This window comes from Triticum dicoccoides, chromosome 7A (genome assembly GCF_002162155.2).
Source record: "Triticum dicoccoides isolate Atlit2015 ecotype Zavitan chromosome 7A, WEW_v2.0, whole genome shotgun sequence".
Lineage (NCBI taxonomy): Eukaryota > Viridiplantae > Streptophyta > Magnoliopsida > Poales > Poaceae > Triticum > Triticum dicoccoides.
In genome coordinates this window covers 273,715,542-273,725,602 of record NC_041392.1, presented here as the reverse complement: position 1 = coordinate 273,725,602, position 10,061 = coordinate 273,715,542, and the positions used below count along the sequence as shown (strand labels likewise).

Below are 10,061 nucleotides of genomic sequence, written 5' to 3'. Positions count from 1 at the left end.
AGTTAAGCGCTTTGGAGTTACGGGGAAAGTTAGCGCCACGTTTTGTAGGACCATACAAGGTTTTGGAGTATATGGGAGAAGTAGCCTACAAGTTGGAATTGCCCGAAGGATTGTCAGGAGATCACGATGTATTCCATGTTTCTCAGTTGAAGAAGTGCCACACGGAGATGGCTGATATACCGCTAAGAGATACAGTACCGCTGGAAGCGATTCAGTTAGATGGTGATTTGACCTATGAGGAGAAACCAGTCAAGATTCTTGAGTATGCCAGCCGAGTCACCCGCAACAAGGTTATCAAGTTTTGCAAAGTTCAGTGGAGCCACCACACGGAGGACGAAGCCACCAGGGAATGAGAGGAAGAATTGCTGAAGGACCACCCTCACCTATTTTCTAGCCAACCAGAATCTCGAGGGCGAGATTCATCTTAAGGGGGGTAGGTTTGTAACATCCCAAATTTCCAATTTGGAATTGTTATACACTAGATCATCATTGCATATCATATTTTATTGCATTTTGGTTGATCCTAGAAATTCTATGCAACTCAAGGACCCTCGGAGAGAGTTGGGGATTTCGTTATTTTCATATTTGAGTTTTCTCAAATTTTGAAAATAGGATTATTTGATTTTATTTATTTTATCTTCAATTATTTCTATTATCAAAATATGAGAGAGGGAATAAAATGACTTTTCAAAAATAAAGAAATATTGAGGATTTAATAATAAAATCAAATAAGATTTTATTTTGGTTTTATTTGCTATTTTATTTGAATTTAGGAAACATGCGCGTTTTTCAAAATTGCATTTAGACCCCAATAAATGTTCATCCTGTGCGGCTTGATTTTAGAAGCCGGGGAAAATTTATTTCGGGATTTTTGGAGTCCGTTTAGTATTCCTTTTGTTTTTTCTGAGAGTAATATTTAAAAAAAACGCACGAACTGACCTACGTGCAGTATCCAGCCCGGACTCCTCCGGGGGGAGGCTTTATATAGCGCGACCCCGGGCCGAGCCAGCCCAAAGCCACGCCCCGCCGCCCCAAATCCTAAGCCGCCGCCGCCCTAAGCCGCCACCGCCAGCCGTCGCCGCTGTCGAAGCCGCCGCCGCCGCCGCTGCGCGCCGCCCGCCGCCGCCGTTTTTTTTTAGAAAAACCGTTCGGTTTTTCCGTCGGTTTTTTTTCGGTTTTTTAGATCCGTTTTTTTTGTTAGATCCGTTTTTTCGGTTTAGTTTATTTAGCGAGCGTTCGCTCGTTCGCTCGTTTTAACGAACGCGTTCATCGTTTAGATCCAGATAACGAGCGTTCGTTCGTTAATCTGTTCGTCGTTTTTTTTTTCTCGGATTAAATCCGTGATTTTTCTGATCGCGATTTCTAATCCGATTTTCGTTCTAGTATAACTTTCCGCTCGTTTATCGGAATCAGGCGATTCAAGCGCCTGGAGTTTCGTCTCGAAACCCTCTTTCCGTTTAACCAACTCAAACAAGTTTTTGCCTCTGTAAAATTTGACCTAGATCCAGAATAGTAAACGAAGCTTGTTTCTTTTGCCATTTGTCTTTCGTTGCTTCGTTCGATTTGGTTCTTTTTGCCAACCGAAGTCTTAAGTTGAACTTTCTGGTTAGATCTCTTATTTCAGTTTTACCTGTGCATTAGTGGAGTTCTTATTGTATGCTTGTTTGTTTACGATAGAGTACCTAGAGTGCGCCGCTTGCTACTTCGAATCGCTAGGTTTTGCGGATCATCATCAAGGCAAGTAACATTTTGATCATACCTCCTACTACCTAGTTTTTATTGCATTTAGATCAGCCCTCACACATTGCATGATTAGGGTCTAATTAAATTGTGGGTTTGGGAAGTAGATGAGGTAGTACCTATCACCTGTTTTATTATCAAACCTTTGGGAGTTACTTCTACGTTTGCTTATGCCATGCTATGCTAGTAGACGTGGATTGGGTGAGTGAAATCCATGACAGATGTGAGTTTGTTAAATTAATGGTTTATCTAAGGTGGCAACTTAAACACACATCTGGGTGGACTGAGGCACCTGGGTATTCCAGCGATTGCCTGTTTTCTTTTGGACCGTCACCCAGGCTCAAAGGGATCATGAGATTATTCATACTAGAAACTTCCGTGTGCAGCCACAAGCTACTATGGGCTCTAGCATAGTTGACTAAGTTGTGCGAACTCTTACAGTGGTAGACTAGCAGATGTAGGGGAAAGTAGGTGTAACGGTCTACCCGATCGTAAGGTATTAGCGCTTCTGAAAGACTATGTCTCGGTCATCCGTTTCTCAAACACCATGTAGTGCGAGAATCCCAACGGAGGAGATCGAGTCTTGTGGGGAAAAATGCGCAAACCTCTGCACAGTGTATAAACTAATCATGGTTAGCCGTGTCCCCGGTTATGGACATCTTGAGTATCTAGTACTTGGATTATCATGTGAATCTCATCATGTTACTCTAATTAATTTGTTGGGTTTGTTTAATGATGATGTTTAATTGGGATTGAGAGGGTGTCTACACTCTCAATGTTTAACAACCACCTTGATAGTTAAATAAAATTTATTCCTTTGCAGTAGGGAAAAATTGACTTTACGCAAAACTGTAACCATAGAGCTTTTCATCAACCAAATATGCATGTAGTATAGCTTTATTTTTCCATTATTCTCTATGTGTTACCTTGCCAGCATATTCCATGTGCTGACCCATTTCGGGCTGCAACGTTCATGTTGCAGACTTCTCAGACGACGAGTAAGGTGTTTTTAGGTCGTGGTTCTATACTCAGTGATGCCGTTGGAGTTGATGGACTCATTTATCTTCCAAGCCTTCCGCTGTTATCGTTATTAGATGGCCTTAAGCCATATTTATTGTAATAGTTCTTTTTTGAGACACTCAATGTAATAAGTGTGTGATTGCTACTCTGTTATAAATCCTTCAAGTACTGTGTGGTGTCAGCATTACTGATCCAGGGATGACACCGGAGCACAAAGATTGGACCGTTTGAGGTCTGGTCGCTACAAGATGGTATTAGAGCACACGCTGACTGTAGGACATGACCACTAAGCTAAAGCCATAGATCACTACTCACTCTTCTCATTCTGACTCCTCATCTTTTCTACTCTTTTAGGATGGGGATGCAAGGAACAAGTTCACGCAACCGGATGACACCGGAGCAGAGAGATTGGACCGTTTGAGGTATGGTCGCTACACTTCTGATCCAAATGATATGCCTTTTTCTACTTTGATTGAGAATAATAATGAATCTATGGATGTGATTTTTGTTAGTAGGAATAATTTTGATAACAACGCGTATAGAGGAAACTTTAATCCTAGGCCGTTCCCTAGTAATTCCTCTAATAATTATGGTAATTCCTTCAACAATTCTTATGAAAATTTTAATAAGATGCCCTCTGAATTTTAGACTAGTGTTAAGGAGTTTATAAATTCGCAAAATAATTTCAATGCTTTGCTTGAAGAAAAATTGCTTAAGGTTGATGAATTGGCTAGGAACGTTGATAGAATTTCTCTTGATGTTGATTCTTTGAAACTTAGATCTATTCCACCGAAGCATGATATCAATGAGTCTCTCAAAGCCATGATAATTTCCATCGACGAGTGTAAAGAAAAAACCGCTAGGATGCATGCTAAAAAAGATTACTTTGTGAAAGCTTGTTCTTCTAATTTTTATGAGAACTAGTTGACCCGTTGCGCCAAATGGCGCAGAGACCCGCTAAACCCATGTTCGCGATGAAAATAGTTTCCTTCAGTAAGGACAGGCGATGTATATACTTATTGTAGTTCGGTAGTAGAAAGTCATATCTTAATCCATATGCGCCTTGAAAAAAACATGGTTTAGTTGATTTCTTTGTGGGCAAGCACATGTGGTAACAAATTTAATCTCTTTTAATAAAAAGGAATGCTGTCTTGCTGTCTACAATGAGATGTACTTCCTCCGTTCCTCTATCTAAGGTGTGATTTTTTGGGCACGGTGACCAAGGCAACAAATTATAGATACATTAGTACAAAATTGCCCTTGTCAAATTTGTTGATTACTCAATACCAATCAGGGGAGACATACTTTCCTCTTTTTTATAAAGAAAGATACAGACAATCAGGAGAAAGATACTTTACTCTTTTCTACATAGGTAAAAAAAGGATTATGACGAATTAGAGAAATGTACCTTACATTGTAGAAATTTATCAAAAAAACAAATACACCTTATATAAAGGATCGAAGGGAGTACGTACATATTACAATTTGATAGTACAGACTCATTCAAAACCATGTGTGTTGAAAATATGAGTATTTTTTAGACAATCTTTTGTTTGAGCAAGCAAGTACGGTAAGAATTTACATCCCTATGTAAAAACAATACATTCTTTTTGCTTAATAAGAATATACATATACCTAACACCATGTATAAACCACATAAGAAGCCCCTTTTAAAAAAAGTGTTTCTGTAAAAGAAATGTGTTTGAAAAAAAGACTGTTTCTATGCCACTTAGACGCATGTCTATTCGGATGTAGTCGCATGGTACTCAATTCGGCCCACAAAGTGTTTTCTTCGGCCGACCCGCTTGAAGCACAATATGAAAATACAGGGAGTAGAAAATAATTAGACAAACAACATAAGAAAGCTAGATCTAATGTGTACAACTTAGAAGCTCTCTTGCTCCTCTTAAGAACTTAAAAGCTCCTTTCTTTTCTTTTCGTTTCTTGTCTTTTCTTTTCTCAACAATACGTGTTGGGAGACCAGCTCATGAACAGAAAGCATTCCACCCAGGATGCACATACTTAATATGGTTCGGCTCATAACATAGCTGACATTCATTGTTTCAATAGTGCTTTGGCAGATGCAGTACAACCAAATTCTCTACTTTTTAATGTCCAATTACATAAAAAGTTGTGCAGCCATACCCAGACAGATGAACTCGGTTTAACGGTAGACGAAGATCAGAACTTCTAGGACTGATAGACGATGCAGATATAGGCATAACATCATGGCTCCGCTTTTGTGGTAGCATGCTGGAGAGACCTAGCTAAGATACTATGCAGACTACAATGAAATAACTTCATTATAAACATATGTTCTCAGACTGGTCCTTGCTTTGAAAAGAGAAGCAAGAAAAGGATTATATTCAAACACATGTCCAACCTGCAGGCAAACTACACTTGCACAGAGATACCTAGCTAAGAAACTATGTAGCTGCAATGAAAGAACTTCATTATAAACATATGTTCCCAGCCTGGTCCTTGCTTTGGAAAGAGAAGCAAAAAAGAAAAGGATTATGCAATAGACACACCAAACACCAAGGCAATGCACAATATTCACTGATTTTACTCATATTTTCTGACGACGCATCTAAACTGGCCCTAAACATTATATTATTTAACGATAATGAAAGGAACTTCTTAAGGCACTCAGTCCCAGGTTATGATTCTACCACCTACCATTTTTACACTCTGTAAAATGACCATGTCAGTACTGATTTTATATGAAGCTACAAAGAGATAATAATAATAATAATAATAGCGACATTGATGAAAACTGAAATCACAATATATATAAAAATGGGTGTCACACCTTCCTTGTTACGTCGTGGCAGTAGTACCTGACCTCTATTCTAATAAAATCATATTATAACAATTTGCATATAGAGAATTATATATTGTGTGTGTGTGACCTCTGTTATAATAGAATTATATATATGCTTCACCCAATGTGCCTACAGTTTTTAGAATGTAAATTTTCCCATGTTTTGAGAAACCATTTTAGGACTGCAAGAATTATCAGGGCAGTCTATTCTATGCGATTCAGTCAAGGTGTTGGTATCAATTACGATAACAGCAATGATACATGTGTGTGCCATATCCACTGTGAAATGAACTGAAGTACTCGGGCCCCAATATTTCATACTGAAAATCAGTAGAAACTAAAAAGAATAAATTGTAATTAGTTTTGGTAGAAACATATTTCACATTATTTTTAATTAAGCGGAGCAGGGGAATTTCCTCAATGAGATGGGCCGGTGTGTTCAGAAGCAATTGTGATCCGCAGAAACATCTAAACTGTCAGGATGCCGACAACATAGAGCAATGGAATAAATGCTCACAAATGAAATGACGGTGAAGGGGATATGAATCTTGGCTCTGGATTGAACAAAGTAAATGGGATAAGCTCACCTTGCCGCATAGACAACGGACGCCCAACTTCAAGAAAAAAGGCGAGTACGCCTGAACATAGCAAGGCATCCGGATGTCTAAAATGCACCTCACCTACTGGATTCACCCTCGCCTCAATGAAAGAAATATAGCCCAACTCAACCCTAAATATGAAGCAAAAATACATAATGAAACATGTTGAACCTGCAATGAATGAATGAATTGTTTGAACCTACACTGGATAGCTCATGTCCAATTGTCCATCCATCCGTACCAAGGTTTACGAGTCGACAAGTCGACGAGTCATTCCGAGGTAGAGACTCATAGACTAATCGAGACTAGTCTAGACTAGTGCTAGACTAGTCGACATGGTACTGTAGTACTCAGCTACTAATACCTAGTGGTAGTATGTAGTATATACTAAGTTACTAACAGTACAGTATGCAATAAAACCAGCCACTGTCTAAATCATTGAGCTATGCAGTGTTCTGGGCCCAAGTGGGTATGGAATAGGACCAGCCACTGTCTAAATACTAGCCCAGCACCACGCATCACCCCCCAGCTGGCCCATTTGGGCCCAAATGGCCAGCCTACTTAGCCCCCAGCCACTGGAACCCTAGCTCCCGACCTCTCCAATCGCCGCCGCCAGCGCCATCACGCACGAGAGCACGCGTGCACGCGACCCGCGCCTCCTGCCGCCTTCCGCCGGTCCCGGCCGCTGCCGCCGCGAGCCCGCCGACCACCACCATGCCTCCTCCTTTCCTCTCCTCTCTCTCTCTTCCTTCTCTCCCGTCTCAAGGCCGCGTGCCCCTACGGGTCACGGCCATGGCCGCCGCCTGAGCACAAGCTCCAGCCGGCCGCCGCACCTGGCTGCGCCATCCGCCGTCCCTGCGGTGGGTGGCGGCGGCGGCGGCAGGGCAGTGGGTGCTGGCGGCGCCTCGTCCCAGCTGAGGCAGCTCTCTTTTTTGAGTCGCTCGACTCATATATGTCGACTAGTCCAGACTAGTCGTCGACTAGTCCATCCACGGCTCGACTCGTATTTGTAGTCTACACGAGAAAATGAGTCGACATCCACTCTGCGACTCGTAGACTAGTCGAGCGACTAGTCTAGACTAGTCGTTCGACTCGTAATCACTGATCCGTACGCTACTTTCTCATCAGAACGTCAATCCCAAATATCTTCTGCTGGAAATATAACTTTATATTAGTCAGCTGAAACAACACCTTAACTATCCAAGGGGTTTCCTAATACGCAACACTCTCTTAGAACATTTGAGGAACAAATCAAGGGAGATTTTCAAATCAGCATTACATGTGTAAAGTCATAATCTCTGAACATAATAGATAGCGTAGTAGAAAATTTGAAAAGCGCAAAAGTAGATATTAAAGATAGCACCATCAGCACTAATGTATCTAAAAGTGCACTGATGCCTAGTATGTAAAGTGACCTAGAAAAACTCCAGCACATAAAAGATGTGACAAAATAAAGGGGAAACAACAATCCTCCTCAAGAAATAGTGCTGATAGGTAGACATATTCCTTTTCATGTACTGTGGTGCAAGAGTTGCAGAAGAAATCAGGCTCACCTATCTTGGAAGGGTCCGATTGCTCTAGGGAAATCAAGCCACAATATCTTCGGCCACAGAACCAAAACAATATGCCCTATCTTCATTTTCAGACTTCCAGTCACAGGAAACTGTATGGGCCAAAAATAATCTTCAGAGAACATAGCAAATAATAAATAAGCAAAAGGATCATCCCTGGAAATGCAATACATGTTGCAAAACAGTCAAGATCGTCTGAAAATATACACATCTTACCCTGCTGCTTGTACTCCTCGACGACTTGCTCCTTCTTCCTGTCGTTGGCCGTGTCCCCTCCCCTGCAGCCATACCCCATTGCGGAGGAGTGCCGCTGCTTGCACTCCTCGATGGCATGCTCCTTCTTGCTATTGTTATCCACCTCTCACCCCCTGCAGCTCCACCCCAAAAAGCGCAAGGTCACAATTTATATTTAGAGCTATTTGAAAAGTTTTGGTCCCAAATTCGTTTTCACTTTTAGTCCCAACAAAAATATAGATCTGCTCTGTAACTAATTTACATGACATGACGATGGCATCAATACATATCCATCCATTACAACATGAACATTTATATTTATTCTGCGGAAAACAACTGGACATATAAGGGAATATACTAAACCGAAACGAAAAAAAAACATGGCAATCTCTTTGCATAATCTGGAATGCAAAAAGGCATAGCTCCCAACTCTTTGCATAATCTAGCTTGATACATGTTAGCTTTTCCATCACCAGAGAATACTAAAACTAAATGCAATTTCATGATCACAAAAGTATATTTATGTAGCAGGAACATATACCATAATAACTTCAATAATAGGATTGGTAGCTAATCACATTACAGCTAACGGCAGCTATCCAGTTGCTTCAATAATAGGACTGGTAAACATGTGACCAATAACAATACTTCAAACTAATTTAAGATGACTACCTCTATGAAGTCTGGGGTTAATCCACATAAATAAATTACAGAAAATCCTATACTTCATGGGGTGGAGAACAAACCAAACCTACCGTAGAGTCCTTTCCAGCTGGATCTGGCGTTGCTAGCCATCTGGGAGGCGCATCCATTGGCATAGGGTAGCAGGACGACAGCTCCTGGCCGTCCAGCTATCTGCCTAGATGAAGATGGCATACTTTCCTCTGCTCCATGGAAGCCATCGACGTGATGAACAGCAAGTCGAAAAGGAACTGTAAAAGGAAGGAATCTAGGGGGAAGTCAGCGCCAAATAAGATCAACAATGAAGAAATCCTCCATTGTTTGCCCACGAATTAGAACAGACAAGAGGGGAAATCAACAGAAAACAAATCACACGGGAGAGAGGAGAAAGGTAGTCGAGCCTACCTTGGTGTTGTGTATCGTGGCATCGAGCAAGAGCGGCTGGCTCCATGGCGTCAAAAGATCTGCAGCCGGGATGAGACGAGGATACGCCGCAAGACTCCCTCTTCCCCTTCCCGTGTGAACTTCTTCTTTCACTCCCTCGATTCACATCTTCTCCTGCTCCCTCTCACTCGTTGCCCTCCATCTCCGGCGGATCCATGGCGGTGGAAGCTGGTGGGGCGAGGTGAGATGGCGGCAGTCCAGCAATCTTGTCGCTCAGCAGGGGCCGATCCATGACGCAGCCTCAAATCAAGCGCCGCCGCCGTCGCCCTTCGCCTGCAGGTCGCCGACGCCGTCGCCCTTCGCCTCCGCTGCCCGCACGTCTCGGGTCCATTCAGGGATGAGCGGGAAGGGGGCTGGATGAGATGTGGGAGGGGGCGCGAGAGGATGGAGGAGGAGGGCAGCTGCGGGGTCGGGGGAAAGGGATGCGGGCGACTGCGGAGGAGCCGCTGTGGGGTTTGGTGTGGTGGTGACGATGGGTGCAGTGCCTCCTGAGGCGCTCGCGTCAGCCACAGAAAGACAGATGACTGCTCACATATGACCACGCGCTTGCAACATACTGATTGGAGTTGCACCTGTTCGGAACACCCACAAGTAACATGCAGAACTATAGAAGCAAATGGGCCACAAGTCAGCCAAACGTGAGAACAAAGCAGAAGTAACATTTCTTACCACGCGGTCAACTGATCCAACATCCAGCAGCGGAAGTCAAAGCCCATCCGATGGCCACGAACGCGCCAATCCGGGGGAGCTTCGTGGAGGAGGGTCGGCTAGCATCCTTATAGGTTTAAATAAAGATGAAGATCTAAAAGTTATTGATGTGTCTCCTATTAAATTTTTGTTTGGCAATATGAATCTTGATAATGAGGGGACTGATGAGCCACCTTTACCTAGAAGGCGTTCCAAAAATTTGGAGTTTTTAGATCTTGATGCGAAATTTGGTAAAAGTGG

General features: G+C 42.5%; 1 protein-coding gene across 4 annotated transcripts; it reads right to left on the bottom strand.

Annotated features, from left to right (window-relative positions):
• Positions 1-4,349: 4,349 nt before the first annotated feature.
• On the bottom strand, positions 4,350-9,611 carry LOC119329339. 4 transcript variants are annotated; one of them, XM_037602374.1, is made up of 6 exons: positions 9,075-9,611; positions 8,744-8,920; positions 7,971-8,122; positions 7,737-7,846; positions 7,296-7,335; positions 4,350-6,424 (listed from the first exon to the last, which is right to left on the bottom strand). In XM_037602374.1, the coding sequence occupies exons 1-5, from the start codon at positions 9,118-9,120 to the stop codon at positions 7,308-7,310; spliced, it is 513 nt and encodes a 170-aa protein (XP_037458271.1). In that variant the 5' UTR covers positions 9,121-9,611; the 3' UTR covers positions 4,350-6,424; positions 7,296-7,307. The 4 variants fall into 4 exon arrangements, with proteins under 4 accessions (XP_037458271.1, XP_037458272.1, XP_037458270.1 ...); XM_037602375.1 differs by having other exon boundaries at positions 7,296-7,332; XM_037602373.1 differs by lacking the exon at positions 7,296-7,335 and having other exon boundaries at positions 4,350-6,314; positions 8,744-8,937.
• Between the last annotated feature and the right edge of the window lie 450 nt (positions 9,612-10,061).

Coding starts and splice junctions, on each gene's coding strand:
- LOC119329339 (XM_037602372.1), bottom strand. CDS start 9,120: ATGGAGCCAGCCGCTCTTGCTCGATGCCACGATACACAACACCAAG. Junction 8,921..9,074: donor CCACGATACACAACACCAAG/GTAGGCTCGACT, acceptor TTCCTTTTACAG/TTCCTTTTCGACTTGCTGTT. Junction 6,315..7,736: donor ATCGGACCCTTCCAAGATAG/GTGAGCCTGATT, acceptor CTTCATATTTAG/GGTTGAGTTGGGCTATATTT.